General features: G+C 44.4%; 1 protein-coding gene across 1 annotated transcript in view; it reads left to right on the top strand.

Moving 5' to 3' along the window:
• The first annotated feature begins 1,545 nt into the window (after nt 1–1,545).
• Nucleotides 1,546–23,539, top strand: part of FAM124A (family with sequence similarity 124 member A) — a 61,891-nt gene continuing 39,897 nt past the window's right edge. Inside the window, exons 1-2 of the mRNA XM_055119530.1 lie at nt 1,546–1,765; nt 13,126–13,157. Coding sequence (XP_054975505.1) covers nt 1,701–1,765; nt 13,126–13,157 — 97 coding nt within the window. The 5' untranslated portion in view covers nt 1,546–1,700. The remainder of the gene's footprint in view (nt 1,766–13,125; nt 13,158–23,539) is intronic.

Genomic DNA, 23,539 nt, shown 5'->3' with positions numbered 1-23,539 from the left:
CTTGAAGAACCTGCACACATCTTTCTTTCTATTAATGAGCACATTTTTTATTCACAAGGAAAGTTATGCTCATGGAAGCCAGTTCAGTTAAGATTTGGGGCTGGAATATTTACTGGTGGTTTTGATTGGTGAGGAGATTACATGTCTATTTTTATTAACTGGATCTATTGCCCATGCCATTAAATTAACAGTCATAAAAGGAATGCCATTTTGGTAGATAACTAAGCAGGAAGAATAGAGGGAAAGAAGAAGGAAAATATATTCCTCTTCACAAGCATCACTTGTTACCATGCTGACACCACTCCACAAACTGAGGTTGAGAAAGCAGCTAGCTCAGCCCTGAAATGCAAGAAGAGCTACCCGTGCTAGCTACCCGTGCTAGGACCAACACCAAGTATTTTACAAGTTCCCCAGTTCACAACCGCTTTAAGGCAGCATCAGTCTCATTTTACAAATGACTAAATTAAGGCTCAAAGAGACAAATGATTTGCCTTATGAGAAGAAAGTTGCAGTGAGTGCATTCTAATGGTTTAGAAGAGGCTGTTAAAATTAAATCCAAACTGTTCTGATTGTGCCCTGTGTCCTCAAGGGCAGGATCAGTACTTCTCACAGTAATTAACTCATTGTAAGGTAATGGAGGGTATTTACAAACATTCACAATCTTTTAACTGCAACAACCCTGCCTTAATATATATCATAGCTACATTCTTTAGTCCTGTTCTCATCCCTGTTTGTTTCGGGGCAACATCCTGAGTAGCTGAGGTACTGAGCATCTTTGCTCGGTTGCTCCCTGAGGTGCTCAAGGACCATGATGCCAGAAATAAAATAGGCAAGCATGTGCTCAGCCTTGTGTGCTATCTCCCTGGCTCCTTTAAATTCTTTGTCAAGGCGTTTAAAAAAAAAAATAGGAGGGATGTACACAAAATGCAAACATGAAAGTTCGTAAGTTTGTAACTGTACCTCACAGTGATTCACTAATAAAAATTTTTTAAAAATAGCAAATGAATGCATAACATCCATTGTAAACTGACAAGCTGGGTTCAGAGAAGCCACTCAGACCTGCGCTGAAAGGTGATAACAGAGTCAGTGTTGGCAATTCTGAGGAACCCACAAGGAAACAGCTAAGTGAGCCAGCTAGACCCCGAGGGGACGGCGGCTGAGTCTCGATGCTGCCTGCACAGGGACCTTGCCGGGGGCGCCAGAGCCCAGGACAGCGGGCCCGGGAGCGGGGCGGCGGGCACCGCCTTCACTCACCCCCGGACCCACAGAGCACAGAGGGGCCGAGGGGCACCAACGCCCGGCAAGTACCCAGAGGCCACCAGCAAGTGAGTAACTAGTCTGTCTACACCGCGCCCAGACCCCGGCACCCAGACCTCACACCCCTCACCATCCGTGCACAGGCGAACCACGTGCTGGTTCTCCCCAGCCTGCGCACACGTGCGCGCGCGCACACAGGGTGCACACAGGAGCGCGCACACCCCCCCCCCCCCCACCTCCCGGCGCGGGCACGTCGGCTCGCTGGGCCGGGGGCGGGGCGGCCGGCGCGGCCCCGGCTGCTGTGCGCGGCGCGGCCAGGAGAGGGCGCGACCCCGGCTGCCACGGGCGCCCGAGTTGCCGGCACGAGCCCGGCCCGCGGGACGCTCGGACAGAGCCAGCCCCGGTTCGGCTGGGCCGGGCAGCTGGGCGGGCGCGAGCGGGCCATGGATCCCAAGAGCGGCGGCGGCGAGGACGACGACTGCGTGGACTCGGGCGCCGAGACCGGAGGGTGAGCCGGGCCGCGGGAGGGGGGCTCTCGCCGAGCCGCGCGGCCCTGGCCACCCCGGACCGCCGGACCCCCGCGCTCCGGCCGGACCGGCTGCAGGGCCAGCTCTGTCCAGCGCGGTCAGGGGGCGGGGAGTTCGGGGGCTTCGGGCTACCCCCCAACGCTCACCTAGTCCCTCGCCCCACCCAGGCCCCCCGACCCTCAAGATCACAGAGATGATGGGAGGTGACCGCACCCTGGGTCATCGCCCAGCATCGTTATGGACAGGAGCTTTGGGGCTTGTTTCGACCTGGGGTGGGGGCGTCAGTCTTAGAGCTCCGGAGCCCCTGGGATTTGGGGGTGAGGGCTTATGGGTGAGAAGAGAAGAGGGTGGGACATCTGTACCTAGAAGCCTTCCAGAAGTTGTCGAAGAGAATGATATTTCCCTCTTTTCATATTAGGGTTTTATTGTGCATGCCGAGACCCCTCTCTTCACTCCCGCCCTCCCCCCAGCCCCAACTTCCTAACCGCGGTGCACCTGTCCCAGCTGCGACCACTTGCCTCGGGTGCAGGTGGGCTGTGGGTGGGGCTTTGTTCTGACGCCGCCGCTTGGGTTAACCTTCAAGTCGCTTCAACCGACCCCAACAATTAGCGCAGAGCTTTGAGGCTTAATTAGCCCGCTGAACGCTTTCCTGAGTGGGACAAAAGACCCGCAGTCTTCGGGAGATGGATGTAATTGTGAGCGCTTCCAAGCAGCCCCTATCTCTGGAGGATTTCCCCGCGCTGAGTCAGCGCCCCTTGCAGGATGCTTATCCACCCAGGAGGAAAGGGTGTCTTTTCCTATTTAGAGTGACCCGCTGGAGGGCTGGAGTTGCCCTGGCTCCAGGAAGCCTCATTCCTGGAAGGTTCGGGAGGTGAAGGCTGATCGCCAGGTTTCCTAACCCTGAGAGGGCAGGAAGAGAATCCAGACACGGAACGGACCCAGCGGTCCAATCTGAGCCCTGCAAAAAGGTCCCTCTGCCTGCCTGTCCCCACCCTTCCTCCCCTACCTCCACACCTAGCCCAAATCTGGAACTTGACTCCCATAAACTCACACCTTGCAGTGCACTTTCCCTGCTTCTCCAAAGTTGGGGTCATTTACACTCAACTCTAGAGCCCGATTCCATTCCAGAGCAGTAACCTGGTTCCAAGTTCTGAACTCCCTTCCTCTTTCCCACACTTTATATGAGACACTTAACAGCTTTGACTCAAGATCCTTGACTTTTTTTTTAATCCTGTCTCTAGTTAGTTGGATCATGAATAGAAGAAACGAAAGCAAAATGAGCCAGCTCATTTTCAGTTGGGTTAAATAAAGCTGCAACGAGTGCATTTCATTTTCACACTGCAGAGTTTTCCTAAGACACTTTCCCCAAGGCCTCTTGTAGATGCAGGGAGGAAGCCCTTGCCTGGGGAGTGACATCACCCCGAGATCCCAAAGAAAAGCCAGACAGCTGCCAGGAATCCCGGGAAAGGTTTACTGGAGCTTCTGTTCTCTGTTTCTGTCACAAAAGTATGTAGCTGTTACAGGACAGTGTAAAGGATTCTTGTAGCCTCCCTGGGGTTCTTTCAAGCTGAAGGTGAAGGTAAAGCAGTGTGCATCGTTTTCAATGCCTGCTTATTAGCCTTGTGTCTGTCATATTTCCACTGAAGTTTAATTATCAAAAAAGTTCATCATGGTTTTCCTGCTTGTTCATAGCTCGCCCTCTCTCACCCGGCCCAGACTTCAGTTGCCTACCAGTCAAGGCACATAAAAAGCTCAGTACACGCTTGCTCTTAATCCTTAGAAAATGCAAATCTGAGCTTGTGTCTGTTCCTGCAGAACATTTAGTGTTTCTGTAAAGCTTAGCGTGACCAACAGGCCTCAGTGTTCAGAGCTCCCCCCTCGCCCTCTGTGGCCTTGTTCCCTGGCAGGTCTCTTGTCCCCCTCTACCCCAAGCCCTAAACAGGGTTTTCCTAACTCCTGTCAGACTGCCCTGGCTGCCAGCTCTGCCCTTTTCTGCTGGGTATGCCTGCCCACTGGGTGAAACCCTACTCTTCCCCCAAGACTCAGCTCAAGTAACACATCCGCCAAGGTGAGGGTCATTAGCTTGGTGGGTGTCCATGAATGGCTTCGAGTTATATGCAGAATGAGGTGAATTCTTATGGGAAAGAGACTGACTTTCCATTGGGTTCTGAAAGTAGCCTAAGAATCTCCAAACCAAGTTGAACTGACAATGAGACTCATTTTCAACATGCTAGAGTATTCTGGGGTTACTGAGAGACATCTAAGTAGGGATAATAAGTTGACAATTGACTATCTTTCTGGAACTCACAGGGGTCATCTGCTGATGTTATATGTGGGAGCTGTCAAGCTAAAGATGGCACTTGCAACCCTGGGAATAGATTAAACCAACAAGTAGCCATCTTTGGTGGGCCCATATCCAGTGATGCTCAGGGCCCACCCCCATTTCAGTGCTCAGAGGTCATTCCTGATGGTGCTCCAGACCCATATGGGATGGAAGCCGAGCCTCCTACATGCAAAGCCTGTGCTGCAGTCCTCTGAACTATCTCTTCAGCACAATATTAAACATTTACTTGGCATTTCCTATGTGCCAGGTCCTCTTCTAAGACTGAACATATTTCATTAACTCATCAAATCCTTCCACAACTCTGTGAAACAGGTACTATTTAAGAATGGCCTTGAAAAGTCGAACATTCATTGGCAGGCAAAAGAGGAGTGATAAGTGCTAGAGGGAATGTGGGCATCGATTTTTCTCTGCAGGAAGAGCTAGGTGGTACTTAGCGGTCAAGGGAAGACAGGAAAGAGATCAGCTGGGCAATTTGGAATCATGAGGATCTTTTGTTTGTTTTGTGTTTAATGGCAGTGATGAAGGTAGATGATATTTGTCAGTACCCTGGAGGAATGGAAGCCAGATCAGGATGACTTCCAGAGGGAGGAGAAGGTGAGGAAGAGAGAGCTAGAGCCCTTTGCCTGGAACAGGGGGCACTGAACAGAGGTGTAGTTGAAGATGAGGGTGGAGTGGGGGAAGGGTTTCCTAAACAAGGTAAGAATTGTATTGAGAAAACATCCTCAGAAAAGATTCTGTAAAGTCAAAAAGGGAAGGAGAAGATAGGGATATGGGATACGGGAGCAAAATTATAACCCCATCTGTGGGCTGGAGAGGTAAGACAGCAGGCAAGGCTCTTGCTTTGCATGCAATCAACCCTGGTTCAACCCCTGGCATGGCATATGGTCCTCCAAGCTGGTCAGAAGTGCACCTAATCACAGACCCAGGAAGTATCAGCTTTCTAGCATGGGTGAGCCCTAGACCGGATGTGGCTGGGGTGGCTTTGATAAGAGAACAGCTGGAGGGAGAGGTGGGAAGATGGGGTTCCTTTCCGTGCAAATGCAGGCTCCCTCCTCTGGGAGGATGGAGCTCTGAGATGCTGATGTGGCAGTGTGGCTAGAGAGTGCAGGTGAGGTTGGTGAGAGGTGCTGGTGGAGACACCATGCCTCCTTACCATTTGTTTCCCGGCTGCGGTGCTCAGATAACCGGGGGAAGGCAGAGAGTCCCAGACAGAACTGTGGGATTTTCCAGGCCGGTGGAATTATCCAGTTTGGGGAGAAAGGGAGGGGCTATTGCTAGGTTGTGTGTGTGTGTGTGTCAGGGGGAAACACCACCGTAGGAGCTGGGGCTGGGAACGTCTTGCTTAAATTAATAATCAGTTCTTTTAGCAGCATGATCAAAGAGACAGTTTTAAGAACTTTTGTGGGTCCCATTGACAGTGGGCTATTTATGCTAATCAAGGGCCACAGAACTCAGGTTCAAATTCTGACTTCTCCACTCAGAAGTAGTGGCACCTTGAGCCAGTTATTTGCTGTTTTCTCTTCTGTAAACAGGAGATGATGAAAATAGTACCCACTTAATGGGCCGGGTGTGCTGTTTAAATTAAACAAGGGCCACGGTGATATTTCAAAGGACTGGGTGTATGTTTTGCATTTAGGAGGCCTGGGGTTGATTGCCAGCACCACATAATATCTTGAGCTCCATAGGTAGCAGCCCCTAGCATGGGTCTAGAAGTAGTACTGAGTACCACCAGATTTGTTCACCAAGCCAAACAACTGGGGGATGTGACTGAGTAGTTGAGCAATTGTCTTATATGTGTGTGGCTCTGGGCTGGATCTCTGGCATCAAAGGGGGAAAAAAGAAATAAAAGCCTTTAGCAGAGAACAGCTGGTATTATAAACCCAACTGAAATCTGTAGAATAAGGTCTGAGACACAGTATATTGTGCAAGATGCTTGCCTGGTGTATGACTGACCCCGGTTTGATCTCTGCACCACAAATGGTTCCCCAAGTACCACCTAGAGTGATCCCTGAACACTGAGCCAAGAAGAGGCCCCTGAGCACAGCTGACACAAAAGCCAAACAAAAATCTGTAGAACAAGTAAAGCCAATGCTCTATCTGATGTTCTATAGATGCTGTCTGCAGATTTGGCCTTTAAGTCACTCTTTCCAATATAGCCACACCTGTTGGTTTGGTTTCCACTGAAACTTCTGCCCTGGCACTAGTGGGCCAGCATCCAGGGGTAGCTGATACTGAGCGTCTGAAAATGTACGCTTACGGCGTGTTCTTTATCTGGTGTGGCCACCAACTGTTAATTTATTGTGGTTAAATAAGTATCAGCAAATCTATGCAGTTATGAAAGAACAGGTAAACTTTAAAATGGGACCAGTTTAAAGAACAGCAAAGGGGGAAATCTTGCATAGAAGATAAACTGATCTACTCCTCTCGGCAAGCTACCGAGAGTATCCCGCCCGCATGGCAGAAGATACCCGTGGCATATTCGATATGCCAAAAACAGTAACAACAAGTCTCACAACGGAGACATTACTGGTGCCCGCTCGAGCAAATTGATGAGCAATGGGATCACAGTGATAGCAGTGATAGTCGGTGCTGTGACCTTCTATGTAAGGTGCAGCTAGTTTTCTGCAAATTACCACAGGCTCAGACTTCTTGAAATGAGAGAAATATGAGGCCCATGATTCATTTTGCTCATACTTTACAAAAATAATCAAGAGAACTTTACTGAAATGCCACAATCAATTAAGATGATTAAATCATAAGTTTTTCGGGGCTGGAGCAATAGCACAGCGGGTAGGGCGTTTGCCTTGCACACGGACGACCCGGGTTCGATTCCCAGCATCCCATATGGTCCCCTGAGCACCGCCAGGGGTAATTCCGGAGTGCAGAACCAGGAATAACCCCTGTGCACTGCCCGGTGTGACCCAAAAAGAAAAAAAAAATCATAAGATTTTCTTGGAAAATAAAATTTAGTAAGATATTTCTAGTGCTGATATGTCTATGTGTATAAATTGGCAAGTAGGCTGTGATTTGTATGTGTAAGTATACAAAAATATATAATCCTTGTATTATTTTGCTTATCTGTATTGTATGGGAGCTGGAGCGATAGCACAGCGGTTGGGCGTTTGCCTTTCACTTGGCCAACCTGAGTTTGATTCCTTCGCCCCTCTCGGAGAGCCCGGCAAGCTACTGAGAGTATGGAACCCACACGGCAGAGCCTGGCAAGCTACCTGTGCATATTGGATATGCCAAAAACAGTAACAATAAGTAAGTCTCTCAATGAGGGACGTTACTGGTGCCCACTCGAACAAATCGATGAGCAACGGGATGACAGTGACAGTATTGTATATCCATAAATGCTTTATTCTAAAGTTCACAGTGTACATGCTTTATTCTGGCAAAGTTGAATGTCTTATGCAGAGCCACCTGGGTAAATTATTAATATGTGAGACCAATAAATAGGATTGTCAGGATCCATACTGCTGTTCACTCCCAACCTTAAAAATACTGGGATTCGTACCCTTTCAGAGACATCTGTTGTTCTCTGAAATAGTTTAAATCTATTTGTGAATAAAATTGTCTTGAGCTTTATAATTTTTCTTTTACTGGCTCTATTTCCAGCAAATAATCTTGGGAGAATTATTTGGAAATATGTATTTTAAGACCTACACCAGTGTTCATACCTTGACTCAATCCCAATTCCCACTCATGATCACATTTTTTTAAGGAAAATAAAGCAAATATAATGCCACACTGATAAATATGCCACAATTGCATGCTTTGTAAAGGTATAGTCGTATGACAAAGGGAAATGGCTGAATAGGTTGTAATGCATCTGTTTACTTAAAACTACAGTTACAGGACTGTGTAATTGTATGCAAGTTATAATGGCATAACACAATTTAAAAAACATTTTAAATTTCACCTCTCGAAAAAAATAAATAAAGTTGTATCTCCATTAGTCCAAAGCAACTCTATGAATTCAGTAAACAGACCCGGAGACCAGAGAGCAATGTGCAGTTGGGGAAACTTTCCTCTGTGGTTTCTGTTTGACGGTGGACAGGGATGCGGGTTGGGGTGGTGGATGGGACTGAAGAGCTGAGCAGAGGGAAGGGTGGGGGCTTTATGTTGGTGCTGTTGCCTGAACTTCAAAGCATGGCATGACCAGATTTGTGCTACAAAGATTGCTGTAGAGGAAGGAAGTGTGATGAGATGGCCTGAGGGGCAGACTGGACCCAGCAGTCTTTTTAGCCATAAGAAATACAAAGGAATTCCTTGCAGGGGCATTAATTATGCTAGCACCACCTGTCCTAAGAGACAACCATTGCATTTTAAGATTCTTGAAATATGCTTCAAATGTAAATTGCATTCTACATACATACACATTTGTATGCAGCACTTTCAAATGTATGCATATGTGGATCCCATCTGCCTTAGGAATAGTCAGAAAGTTCTGGCTGAAAATCACTGTCACTGTCACTGTCATCCCGTTGTTCATCGATTTGCTTGAGTGGGCACCAGTAACGTCTCCACCGTGAGACTTGTTGTTACTGTTTTTGACATATTGAATATGCCAGGGGTAGCTTGCCAGGCTCTGACGTGTGGGCGGGATACTCTCAGTAGCTTACCAGGCTCTCCGAGAGGGACAGAGGAATCGAACCCAGGTCGGCTGCGTGCAAGGCAAATGCCATACCCGCTGTACTCCAGTCCTGGCTGAAAGTACAAAATTTTATTTTATTTTATTTTTGATTTTGGGGCCACACTCAGCAGAACTCAGTGCTTACTGAGTCTGCACTCAGGGGTCACTCCTGGCAGGGCTAAGGGGGCCATTTGGGGTGCTAAGAATCTAAGATATGTTGGTTAGATAAAAGACAAGCACTCGGGGCTGGAGCGATAGCACAGCGGGTAGGGCATTTGCCTTGCACGCGGCCGACCCGGGTTCGAATCCCAGCATCCCATATGGTCCCCTGATCACCGCCAGGAGTAATTCCTGAGTGTAGAACCAGGAGTAACCCCTGTGCATTGCCAGGTGTGACCCAAAAAGCAAAAAAAAAAAAAAAAAAGACAAGCACTCTACCCGAGACTGTACTGTCTCTCTAGCACCTGTGAAAATACAAAACTTTAATAACAGGTCTTGTACACATCTTATGGAATGTTTTATTTGATTTGTCATGAAACTTCAACTCCTGCCATCTTAAGTGGATCATATTATAATGGAATGGTTTTGAAATTGTATCTACCACCGCAGATGATGATTGTGTTAGTACACTGATTTATCACTGTATCACTGTCATCCCCTTGTTCATTGATTTGCTCGAGTGGGTGCCAGTAATGTCTCCATTCGTCCCTGTCACGTGCTGGTGTAGCCTGATGGCGTATTTGGGGCTCTTTCAGGATCAGGGGAATGAGGACCGTCGTTGTTACTGTTTTGGGCATATTGAGTATGCCATGAGTAGCTTGCCAGACTCTGCCATGCATGCGGGATACTCTGGGTAGCTTGCTGGGCTCTCTGAGAAGGACAGAGGCTTTTGGAGCGGCCTCTAATCGCCTTTACAGGTGTTCTTAGTCTACCGAACGTAAGCTTGTGGTCGACTGGCATGTTGTAACAATCTGCACACTGACAAACATGCCTTAATCTCATGCTATTCGCCCCGCCTTTACTCAGTTTTCACCTGCAGTCCTCTCGGAATATCCTGGGGCGCATGGGGAGCAATGGGGAGCAATGGAACCCGCCAAGAAATGCTGTTCTAGCCAGTCCTCCCACCTTCTCTCTTTCCTTGCTGCCTCCCGGAACACCTAGTTCAGACCCTTCTCAGCCCTCAGTGGTCGGTCTCCTCACACAAAATAATAGCATTTCCTTTTCCCAATCAGTGATATTAAAAATGGGTATTTGCACATGATGTTTATAATACATAAAGGGAAATGCAAATGTTAACAAGTTATATTTTCTGGTTTTAAAATGTAGTGATACTGGGGCTAGAGCGATAGCACAGCGGTAGGGCATTCGCCTTGCACATGGCCAACCCGGGTTCGATTCCCAGCATCCCCTATGGTCCCCTGAGCACTGCCAACAGTTATTCCTGAGTGCAGAGCCAGGAGTAACCTCTGTGCATCGCCAGGTGTGACCCATGAAAGCAAAAAAAAAAAAAAAATGTAGTGATACTATGGCTACTAAAGTGTTTTATTTGAAAAGAGAAAACCAGATGTTGTTTTTCTTCCATTTTGTTCCTCTATCAATAAATGAGTGCATTCTTTTCTGTGAAGAGTACAGGGTATTTTAACATTCTAAGCCAGCTTCCAGACCAGGAAGATAGCTCAGAAGGCTGGAGTGTCTGCTTTGGAGACAGGGGCTCCAGGTTTGGTCCCACATGTGACCAAAGGTAACATGCCAGCTATGTGCAAGAGCAACAACAAAAAGAAGCATGTTTCTTATGCTTTTTTTTAACTTTTCTGATACACTTTTTTTTAAATGTGGATGACTCAATGGAATAAAAATTGGACTTTTAAAAAAGCAACAAATGACTAAATGAAAGGAATGTACAACTTTAAAATTAATCATAATTAGCCATCATTTGCCTATCGATGCCGCCTAAGTACCATCTTGGTGGAACACTCCCTACATGCCTAAGAGATTAATTTTCTACTAAGAGTGACGTTGAGTGACTGGGGAGGAGTGAACCAAGAGCTCCCATACTGGGGACTTTTCCAGAGAGGAGAAGCTCTTGGGCCCACAGTAGGGCAGAGACGTGGCCCAACGCCCAGCGTGGGAGGCAGCAGTAAATTCCACCCAGAAAAGCTGATAGTTTCACCCCTGCCCTGGCACTGCTTTTTCTCTTTCCTTCACAGCCCACATCCTGTTCCTTTAATAGCCACCGGGCTTTCTTCCCTGGTTTTAACAAGGTCAAAACCAGCATACCTCTCTGTTTCCTGATGTCCAGCTGACTTTGAGGGACGCAGTGGCAGCAAGAGTTCCTCTCTGGCTCCCCCTGTTCCCCTCTGCAGTGTAGCCAGCAGTGGGACATCACTGTACATTAGGGTGCTAACATTGAAGGGGAGCTCTTCTTCAGTGGTTTGCCTTTGGCAGCTTCACTAACCCCTTCAAGAATCTATTGATAATTTGGGAGCTGGAGAGATAGTACAGAAGGTAAGGTGCTTGCCTTGCACCTGCCTGACTTGGGTTTCGTCCCCGGCATCCCATGTGGTTCCCTGAGTACTGCCAGGAGTAATTCCTGAGAACAGACCCAGGAGTAAGACCTGAATATTGCTAGGTGTGACCCAAAATCAAAGAAAGAATCTGTTAAAAATTCTGAGCTTTCTCCCCCAAAAGATTAACTTTCATTTCTAAAATTTGCATGCAAATTGAATGATTCAGGACCCATTTTGTCTCCCATCTAGAGATTCTACCATGCATCGCTACATCATCGCAGACTTTTTTGTTTGCAAAAATTATGTGAATGTTATGTGAAGCTTTTTGCTTGTTTGGTTTTTGGTTTGGAGATCATAACTGGCTCTGTGCTTGGGTCTCACTCCTGGCAGTGCTCAGGTAATCATGTCATGCTGGTGATTGAACCCAGGATCCAGCCTGCAAAACATGTGCTCAGTCCACCAAGCTCTCTCCTAATTCATGAACCTTTTTATAAGGGAGACTAAAAACAACATAAGGACATTGGTAATGTTTGGGCAGTTTGGTGGTGGTGAGATGCAGTAATTATACAGAAAAACCATAAGTGTTAATACTATTGTAAATACATCACCTAAACTATAATAATTTAAAAAATAATTGTTCCAGTATTTAAAATAGCAGGGTACAATGATTATGTGGTAAAATATAGTCTTTCTAAAGTGCTTTTTAAGTTTTGCTCTCAAGTTCACCCATAATTTTATTTTTCACAACATAGTCCCCAGCACTCCAGATTTTTCACTTGTTTTCTTTTTTATTTTAGGCCATACCTGGTACTGCTCATGGGCAGCAATTCCCCGTGTCTGTGCTTAGGAATTATTTACAGGGGTTCTTAGGAGAATATGCAGTTTTGGAGGTCAAACCCCAGCCTCCTGCGTGCAGGGCATGGGGTCCAGCCATCTGAACCATCTACCTGGTCTCTGTGCCATTCTTTAACCAGTTAAACATTGGAATAGTGGCTATTGAAAATGCTTGCTTGAATAAATCATTTGGATAATGAGAAATTGAGCTTTCATATGACCCTGCAATACCACTTCTGGGAATATGTCCCGAGGGTGCAAAAAAAACCACAGTAGAAATGACATCTGCACCTGTATATTCATCGTAGCACTGTTCACAATAGCCAGAATCTGGAAACAACCCAAATGTCCGAGAATAGATGACTGGTTAAAGAAACTCTGGTACATCTACACAGTGGAATACTATGCAGCTGTTAGGAGAGATGAAGTCATGAAATTAGCTTATAAGTGGATGATCATGGAGAGTATCACTAAGTCAATGATGATTGGAGGGATCATTTAGGATGGGAGATATATGCTGAAAGTAGATAAAGGACCAAACATGATAGCCTCTCAGTGTCTGTATTGCAAACCATAATGCCTCAAAGTAGAGAAAGAGTATGGGGAAAATTGTCTGCCATAGAGGCAGGGAGAATGGTGGGATAGTGGAAGTGGTGGGATGGTTACTGGTGATGGAAAATGTGCACTGGTGGAGGGATGGGTGTTCCATCATTGTATGACTGAAACTCAAACATGAAAGTTTTGTAACTGTATCTCACGGTGATTCAATTAAAAAACATTTGAATAAAAAAATATTGGGATTAAAGGGATAATACAGCAGGTACGGCACTTGCCTTGCATATAGTCAACTCAGGTTCTATGCCTGGCATCCCATATGGCTCCTTGAGCACTAGAAGGCGTGATTTCTGAGGGCAGAACCAGGAGTAACCCCTGAGCATCACCAGTATAGCCCCTAAGCAAAATTAAACAAGCAAAAGAGAAAAAATATTAATCCTACTAACACTACGATTTGTATTTCAGGTCTGACTACAGCCACAAGTCCTCTACCAGCAGTAAGTATCTTTGAAATGTGCTTCCACATTGTCCTAGGGGCGGTCTCACCTCTGCAGGGGTAGGGAGAAGATGTTCTATGTCAGAGCTTCTTAACTATTTTCTACTCATGATCCCTTTTGGCCACGAAATGCAACACAAGCAAGTACTGCCAGAAACACCATGGCTTCATGACTCAGTCAACTTTGTAATTCATTTTGATCACTGCACATCCAAAAACCTTTTATTTTTGCCTGGTGCTTTGCAGCCCATGCAGTCAGTTACACAAGCCCACATGGAGTCCCAAACCACAGTTTATGTAACTGGCATCGACTTAACACTTGCTTTAATGGTAAATAAGAATCAGGGAAGGTGGCCTTGGCAAAGCCCACAATACTGGGTACTCTGATTCTCGAAGTTTGGAGGCATTCCCTAGAAAATTTGGTTGCCCCTTGATTTCTGGACTAGAAATACCATGCTTTTTCTCTGGCAATTACATCTGAAAAAACTAACTTAGTTCAAACTTTATTAGGATGGTTTCTTTTAGAAGCATCTTTTCTAAAAGAAAGGAGGTAACTCAGTCAATAGTTATCAAAATTCTGTTGTTCACAGCCAGATAGCCCATTAACTCATGGGGTTTTCCCAACTCATCTGTGAACAGATTTCTTCCATTATATTTTTGTATCTATAGGCAAATATCATAGGTTATACTTATGTAAGGATAAATGAATGTTGAATTATGTTTATAAACATACTCTGGGCATAAAAAGGTACATGTATTAAATGTTAAATTACAAGTAAATCTGTTTGACATTAGGCCTCATATAGGACAACATATAGAAACAATTTACATGATAAATATCACTCTCCAAATGACTAGAGCCATTCATATTGAAGATTTTAAAATAACAATAACTTACATTACAATGAAAGCCTTGGTGTTTTTAAATCAGTAAATACGGAATTGTTTTTGTCCTGTCTCACTATCCTGTTAAACTCTTAGTTCTAATAGGCCCCAAATGGGAAAAATACTTAATTGGATTCTTCTGTTTATTGATGTTCTGGCTTAGTTTTCTCTGCAGTGAGAGTGCAGAAAGCTATATATCTGGAATTGTAATTTAGTGTCAAATTATATTTTGTTATTAGTATAACTGCTATGAGCACTTCGTGATCATTTCTGTCAACTGGAGACCCGACATTGCCCCTTAGTTATTAAGAACCATTAGAAATAATGAGAATAATGCTCCAATGATTTGCATTCACTCCCTGAAGCTCCTGCCTTCCTAAACTCATGGAACATTCTCTTGAACTGCCTCTCTCCGTGTCTGTCTCATTCCACTCAGTCTTGCCCAGAGGCAACATTTCTTCGAGAGTAATTTTTATAAATGTGTGCCTGAAGTCTTCGCTCCATTTGTAGCTCCCAAATCAGTCCTCTGGGTCACAACAAAGCTCCTCTCCTGTCAGCGAAACTGGTGATTTGGTTGGGGCTGTTTCTCTCTCCATTATTTTAATTGCAATCTACACGAGTTGGAATTTCTTAGTGCAACTGGGATCGATCCCTTTTTATTGCTCTCTCTTTTCTCTTTAAGTGTTGGGTGATTCCCGCCTCACTTGTTTAGGGATGGGGCCTCTGGGTGAATGAGAATGTGCACTTTATATTTTAGTTAGGAAATACTTTTGACTATAAATCATAGAGAAATATAATCGCAAAGTAGCACTTTTTTCCGGTAACCATTAAAAACCAAAGTCCAAAGGCAGTATTACTCAGGGCTGTTGTTACTCAGGGCTGCTTGGGAACATCTCTGACCCTGATCAATCAGCTAGACCATCCTCAGCTTCTTACTGCCAGCCTGGGTTGCCTCTGAGCTACAAAATGGCTTCTTCCTCCATAGCCATCACATCCTGATTCTGAACAGGAAATCTCAGTTCTGGCCATATCAGAACTCAGGACAGCCCCCTGAAGTTATTAGTGCAATATAACGGAGGACCTTTTTTAAAATAGAAAAAAAAAGTCTAGTAGAGTCTTTCTCTTTTATGTCAGATTTTTAACTTTGTGATTAGGTTCTACACTCATGACGCTCATGAGATTCCCTGAGTTTCATGGAGACCGTTCAGCGTCAGGGATTAACTCCAGGCATGCAACACTTACACTCAGCCCTTTGAGCAAGGTTGCTGACCCTTTCTCCTTTAAAATCTAGATCCAACGGTGCAGCAGTAATAAAAGGCATTTTCCAAGTAGATTTGGAAAATGTGTTTACTCCCAAACTAGGCAGTCACTCCCAGAGGTCTGAGGAGAAAGAAAGCTTAGTATGGCCTGATAGATTCCATTCCAGGGTCACTATCTCAGTAATTGCCCACTTGATGCTGGCACCTGCCCAGAGGCTGCAAGGCCACGCTGGCTCCAGGTTCCACTTGCTGACCTGGGGATGGCTCCTGCATCTCATTGCCGTTCCGCGGCCACTGGCGGGGTCTCTTCACTCATCAGCTTCATGGTTCTTCCCATTCATGGCTAGAAAATAGGTTTTCCTGTCTGTGAGAGTTTCTTACTCAACATTCAGGTGACATCCCTTCACCCGCTTGTTCCTGAATTCGCAGGGACATGAAGGTGTCATTTGTCCAATACTGGTTTCATCACAGAATTGTCGGGAGTGCTGACTTCCTCCAGGAGCACCTGCCACTCTTCTTAGTCACGCTCTTTCCCTCAGTCTCTGAGGTTTGGCTTGGCTGGTCTGGGGCCACAAGCGATGACACTCAGGGGCTGCTCCCAGCTCGGAGAGGGAGTGGGGCACCTCACTCCTTCCTGGAGGTGCTCGGGAAGCATGTGGTGCTGAAGATTGAAGCAGGCCTCCCTTATGCAATCAGGAGCCCATTGAACTATTCCCTCTTGGGAAGGCCTTTGTTCTCAGAATGCAGAACTAGCTCCTCTTCCTGCTGTCATCCTCTGAAGGGAGAAGAGAGGTCAGCACTAAGAGAAATGTAGAGCGGTGGTGTGGGAATTAGGTTTCCTAAACATCGTCTAGGCTCACCAGCAGCCAGCTGCATAAGCTCCAGAAGTTCTTTGCCTTGTCCTGCAGAAGGAGCAGACCAGGCTGCATGGCCTCTGAGCACCTTTGTAGAAGATTTAGAATACTAAGATGCAGATGTCTTAGAAACTGCTTTAAAAAGGAGCGAAAGTGGGAGGAGAAAAAGTGCAGAAGAGGAAAGGGGTGACAAAGCAAAGAATCTGCATCTTCTCTCTTTGTTTAGGTGTGGAACTGAAGTAAGGGTGTGGGCATCTGCCTGGGGTCTGGTGATCCCCAAGTGAGACTGCTGGCTCTAGTCCAAACTCCCTGTCAGTGAGTGATGGTGGGGTACTGTCATGCAGGGAGAGGAGAGCCCTGCACTTGATCTCCCACCCTACAAAGAAGAAGACGAGGTACAAGGTGCAAGCAGGTGGATCCTGGGATAGTCTCATTTCCCTTAGCCTTTTGGATCACAGAATTGTATTTCCACTGTGTCCTTGCCACTCCTGGTGCTTGGGGCGGTGATGGGGGGGGGTCTTCTTTAATGAGTCCATTAGCTTGCGTGGGTGCTTTTATTTTTTTCTAGTTGCAACAAGTTCATTTGTCATTCTTGACTGACAGGGAACTTGTGAAGCCAAATGCACTGAACATTCATGAGATTTTAATAAGTTGTATTCACTCCAAGGTAGATTATTTAATGTATACTCTCAGAATCTTAGGTGACTTTTTTCTAAAAATCTGGTTAGAATATCATCGAGTGACGTGAATAAAAAGGAGGGCCAGGATGGGATGTGGCTGTGCAAGACCCTGAGTTTGATTTCCAGCACTGTTGGGAAGTTGTTTTTTTTTTTTTAAGTAAAATTAAATTTATAAAAAAATAAAGGATAAACTTTCTAAGCACATTAAATAAAACACCAGTTTCCTTGGAGATAGGGGAGTTGGCTATACTCTGTAACTAATACATTTCTGCTCACATATGAATGAAAACGTCTGTTCATGTACAGGCTGTAATCGTAGCTGGAGAATACTCTTCAAAGATAGTGGAAGCTTTAAAATGAAATTTGGGGGTCAGGGTAACATTTCTGAGGATCTTCAGCCCCAGGATAATGCCAGGAGGTGTCAGAGAATTGATTCACCCTCTGTGATTGGGGCTGCTCTGCTGGCTCTTGTCACTTCACCCCCGCTTAAGTTCTGCCCTCAAATTCCAACTAAGTTCTGACTCAGCTCAAGGATAGTGATGGTTGATGGTTTCTTTCTGTGCTGGGGGGCTGGGCATGTGGCTCAGCTCTTTGTCCTGCTTGAGTGAGGTGCTGGCTTTCTTTCCCAACACCACTGCACCACGCATCCCTCACACACACCACACACACACACACACACACACACACACACACACACTAAAATGAATAAATTATTCATGACCACAGCAATGCCTTGTAGTTTTATGCCCCTTAATGCTTTCAAAACACAAATAGCAAGTTGAGGTGCTCGGGAACAGCATTCATCAGCCTTTCTCTACCCGCAGCCCTGCTCCATGGGGTGCTGGTTGCAGACCACTGGGTAAGAGGTTCTTAGAAAGGCCCTAAGAATTCTCATGTAGAAATTATGGAGAAATAGCCATGACCCATGTGTTCTGCTGTTTGGAGTCCAGAGGCAGACCTTAAATTGCAAAGGACCTGTAGGAAAATTTGGACATCACCGAACCTGCCCTACACTATGCCCAGGCCTCAGGGACTGCCCCACGCCACCCCCCAGGTTTCCTCACCCTCCCTTTGCCCCCTATGCTGGTCTTTCAGGCACTTGGGTCGCCTCTTGGGGTCCTGGCCAGCCTGAACTTCCACACATTATCACATGACAGAACCAACAGGGTCCCCTCTCCATAGTGTATCTGGGCTGCCACATCTGTGATCTTCCCTGGAGGCTCCCAGCCAGGCTCAGAGTGCTGCCAGCCTGTGGTCACACTCTCATCTTAAGAAAAAGGGCCCAGCAGTTTGCAGGTGTTTTCTCCAATAGGAAAGTCAAATAACTTAATCAATTGCAAGGCCCTGGCGCAGATCGAAAGTCAAGCTTCTTAAACTGCACCGTGACACCCTCTGGGGTTGTGTAACTTTAAATTGTTGTTGAAAAAGTTCCATATAAGTTACCCTCAGTAAATGTTTTGTTTGTGGACCTATTTTTATATGCCTATATACCCAGGGCTATGTAAATATTTCTCAGTAGAAAAGGGTTGTGAGTAGAACAAGTTTAAAGAAAGCCTGATCCTAAGCTATGGCGAGTGGGGGGTGGGGGCTGTTAACGCTGCCTGCACACCTGTCTGGGGACAGCCCATCCTGTCCACCTCCAGGAGCATCGTGGGGTCTTCCCCCTTTCGTTCCTCTGTAGCTTCATTCCTCACTTGCTGTTCCGGGTCTGAAATGTAGTACATTTGTGTGGGTGTTGGGGACTTCGAGTATGGCTGGGACTTCCTGCTTGGTACTTGTGACTTAAACCCTGACTTCCCTTTTTATGTGCCCCCAGAACATTCTGAGCCATCTCCCCGTTCCCTGAAGCATGATGTATTTTTATTTGTCTTTGACTATGTAAGGATGAAAATATAAGCTCAGGTAATTTAATTAGTAGCAAATGTAAAGAGCTTCAAAATCTGTCCTTTAAAAAGATATGATTTCTCACTATAGAATTCATGACTGTTAGGAGAAGTTTGAATATATGCATATATGTATGTATATGAGTGTATGTCTCTTCAAATCCAAAATCCAATGCACACTAGGAGTAATAAAGTATTTTCTTTTTTATTGGAGGAGGTAATTTGGTGACAAATATTGTTGAATTTAGAGCCAATTTTTTATCATCTCTTCAAATAAGGACTGGTCCAATGTTTTGGAAAAGATGGTAGTACCAGCCTTCAATCCATTTGTAAATTTCAGTTTGAATTTGTTTCTTCTGGATACTTTATCCATTATAATTCTTCAAGCAAACATTCTTTCAGAGTCTTATTCTATAAGACCTAACAGAATTCAATCTATTCACTAATTATGAAGAACAACTTTAGCCATTCAGCTTGTTCTTCAGCAATATGGAGTTACAATAAAAGACTATAATAAGGTCCATCCATCCCATTTCTAGCTTCACATGCCTGTCACAGTAAATGCACCAGAAGAAAAGTTATCCACCAGTTTCCTCTATTTTAGAATATAATTTTTTCAGACAGAGTTGATTATGGATGGTATGATGGCTAATGATATCCTGACAAGTATCAGGTATCTTCATTAAGGTCCCTTGTATGATTCATTACCACTACCTCAGTTCTGTAGGAGATGGTTGTTGTTGTTTTTATTATATTTTTATCATTGAGGTAACATAGTTTCTAATGGTGCTAATATCTCTGCTTTTGGTGTACAGTCACTGTACCTCTACCACCATTGAAGTACCTCATCTCCATTTAGAAATACATCATGTTTAATCTGTCCTGTTCCTTCCTAAATCCTTGCTCAGTAACCTCAAATCTATTTTCAGAGTCCAAGGATTTGTTTCCCTTCTTGGCTATTACCTTTATTGTTTTCTTTAGATTAGCCTAAGAACCACAGAACTTCAGTTGGTACAGTCTGGTTGTCCGCTCCCTCACATTTTGAACGTATTCTGAATCTCGTAGAGCACATAAAACCACCAAACTGGAATACTTGCTACTCTTGGTATGATTCAGGAACAACTATATCAACATCACCTGGTCCTTTGTTAGAAATGCAGAATCTCAGCCCCCAAACCTGCTACTCTCCAACCAGACCTCCTGAATCAAGTGAGCTATTTGTGCTGAAATTGTGAGGAGCACTGGTTTAACACATCTCACCAATAGGGAAGATTTCTCTTTTGTGGCTTATCCAAATTCTTTAAACTAAATTTTATTGATGCCATTCATATAATCTCTAGACTCTAGGGTTAGCATAGTGCCTAAATCCCAGCTTAAGTTGTGGGTTATGGTTCTTCATTGAGTCACAAAACTGAATCTGGAGTTTATGAAAAATTTGACAGTGTTGGCTCAATCCCCACGGAAAACAGTATGGAGGATTCTCAGTAAACTTACTGGGCTACCATAAAACACAGTAATTTCACTTTTGATTATCTACCCCAGGACAGAAAAGCATTCATTATAAATGACATATGCACACCATTATTAATTTCAGCACTCAGTATAATAGCTAAGATTTTGAATCACCCTAGATGTCCAACAACAAATCAGGGGATAATGAAGATGCAGTATATATACATACATATATATATACACACATATGTATATATGTATACACACACCAGAATACTATGCAGCTATAAGGAATGGTGAAAGCAGAGAATTTTCTGCACCATGGATGAAACTGGAATATATCATATTAAATTAAGTAAGCCAGAAGAAGGACAAATGCAAGATGATATCGCTTACATGTGGTATTTAGATAACTGAATGAAGAAATGCAGTAGTTTAAAGGGGGAGTGCCTAGATCATCCACTGACCCAGAGTATAAGGAGGAAAAGAAAAGAAATAGAGTAAAGGGAAGAGGAGAAGAGATAGATGAGAAGCAGTGGGAGCAGGGGTCAAGGGGATTCAGGTACATTGGTGGTGTTGAGGAATGATAAATATCCATACCACAGAGTCAATGTCACTGAAATCACAGGACCCAAACTTCAGTAATCAAACATTAAAGATACCCGTCAAGATGGCAGGCTGGGGCTGAGCAGAGAGGGCATGTAGGAGAGGGAACCTGGGAACAGTCAACACTGGTGGCAGAATTGCTGATGGAACTTTGTATATGAAAAAAAAACAACTATGAGCAACTTTGTAGCTCACAGTGCTTTAATAAAATAAAATTTGGGGTAAAATAGAAAAATTTGACAATAGTAAAATATTTCTGAATGTGAAATGATCAGAAATTAATTCAAAATCCAACACATAATGAATCCAGAGTGTTTCTGGAAACACCCACCTGTGTTGCATTTCTCAGGAGAAAAGAGTTGTTGAGTGGGGAAGTTTTAAGAAGCCCTGGTCTAGATGAGAAATAAAATTTTGCTTCATAAATAGTGGAATCACTTCACTGATTATGTAAAAGTAGGAAATTGGGTTCCTTCACTATGTGGCTTATTTTAAAACATGGAATTAAACCTTTATCATAAAAGCTAGAGGCATTTGGGGTTTTATTGAGAAGTAGGTTAGAGACTTATCTGTAGGATCATGGAAGTAGCAAATTAAACTTCTGAATGAAGACTACCAAAGCCTGTGAGTACACATAGACTGTTATTTGACGGTATAAGGTATATATATTCAGAATCCTCTAAATGGAAACTTGAAAAGCTAGGTGATATTACTATTTGACAGTTGATAAGAAAAAGCAATAACCAGAGATAGGCATCAGGAAATCAAATCAGAAGAACAATATACCATACAGAGAAACCCTTTGATATTTTCCTACACTGGCATCTGTTTCATAAGGGGGAAAATGATGTATTCCTGGCTTCACAGATAAGTTTTAATTACATGATTTCTACCTTAGTTTCTGTCCAGGATATGAAATAAAAATGGAGGCATACTTCTCATCACCACCTTTTCTCTAAGAGGCCGAAGTGACACTTCAAGGACATCTGGTCTACCTAGTTGTCAGGCGTCCCCACTTCCCTACCACCAAAGAAGAAAACAAAAACAAGTAGCTTCCCTCTCTCATTCCCCATCATATCTAGAGCTTTTCTCAATTTTAAAATAAAATTATTATCCTCAAATCTTACAGAGTAATTTTAGTAAAAACATATTAGCAAAAAGAACACTCAGATTCTACCAACCAATGCCTTTTTTTCCACTTGTGATCCCTCCTCATCTAAAAAGTTTTATGCAACTTAGGTAAAATTTAATATACATTTATTGACAATAAATCACAAAAGAACGTGTTTAAACAAGATTTTTAAGTTACCCACATGGGGTTGTGAGCCATAGTTTAAGAAAGTAGGATCAAGAGGCCAGAGAGATAATGCAAGGGTTGTCTTACATGTAGCCGCACACTTGTAGAGCAATCCCTGGGCACTGATCCCACCCCATTCAAAAACCAGTAGGGTCTAGACTCAAACAGTAGTCATAATTCAGTATCTTCCTTTCTATATTTTTCCTCAAAAATATATGTTTCTGGGGTCAGAGCAATATTATAGCAATTGCATGCAGCCAGTTTGGGTTCAATCCCTGGCATGCCATATGGTTCCCTGCGCATCTCCAGGGGTAATTCCTGAGCATAGAGCCAGGTGTAACCCCTAAGCATTGCTGAGTGTGGCCCCCCAAAACAATGAAAGGGTGAAATGATCCTGTTGCTCATCGATTTGTTCAAGTGGGCACCAGTAACGTCTTTCATTGAGAGACTTATTGTTACTGTTTTTGGCATATCCAATACACACGGGTAGCTTGCCAGGCTCTGCCTCTCGGGCTCGATACTCTCGGTATCTTGCCGAGCTCTCCGAGAGGGATGGAGGAACCAAACTTGGGTCGGCAGCTTGAAAGGCGAATGCCCAACTGCTGTGCTATTGCTAAAAATGGTATTCTAAAGTTTATTTTTCATGAAGTATATTTTGAGCATCTTTACAAATCAGTGAACTTATATAGTAGTGAACTTATGTAGCCTGAATATTGATGTAGTATCTATTGTATTCTGAGCCACACTTTCTTCACTGGTGCTATGTTATTTATCTCATAAGTTATATTCACTTTTTCATGATTATAAATAGCAATTCCAGGGATGTTTTTGTACATATCCTTCATAATATTTTTATGCTAAACCCTTGTGCATAATCCTCACAATAATTTCTTAAACATAGATTCACTAAGGTAAAAGTACATATTTTTATAGTTTCAGATCCTTATTGGTAGAGTATGCCCAAAAGGGGCCATTTCAACTCTCACTCGGGCATGAGCATCATGGGTCTTGTAAAAGTTGTGACTGTGTGTGGGAGAGGGTATGGGGGGACAGGCACACTCAGCGATGCTCAGGGTTTACTCCTGTCTTTGCACTCAGGAGTCACTCCTGGCAGACCCTGGAGAACCATGTGAAGCACCAGCCTCAAACCTAGGTTAGCTGCCAGCAAGGCAAGCACCCTGTGCATTGTACTATTGCTTTGGCCCCTAGGTTGTGATTTTTTCCTCAACAAATCATGAATCACGAAATCCTGTTAATCGTCGAGTTGCTCAAGCAGTCTCAGTAACCTCTACATTCGTCCTGTCCCTGAGGTTTTAGAAGCCTCTCTCTTCTCAGCCTTCCCAATGATTTGGAGGCTCTTTCAGGGTCAGGGGAATGAGATTCAGCTGGTTACTGGCTTTCGCATATGGATACACCATGGGAAACTTTGGAGGCTGTCCCATGTGGGCAGGAAGCTCCCAATAGCTTGCT

The sequence above is a fragment of the Sorex araneus genome, chromosome 1 (genome assembly GCF_027595985.1).
Source record: "Sorex araneus isolate mSorAra2 chromosome 1, mSorAra2.pri, whole genome shotgun sequence".
Classification (NCBI taxonomy): domain Eukaryota; kingdom Metazoa; phylum Chordata; class Mammalia; order Eulipotyphla; family Soricidae; genus Sorex; species Sorex araneus.
Note: the sequence above shows the minus strand (reverse complement) of the source record. Positions and strands in the feature narration are given on the sequence as shown.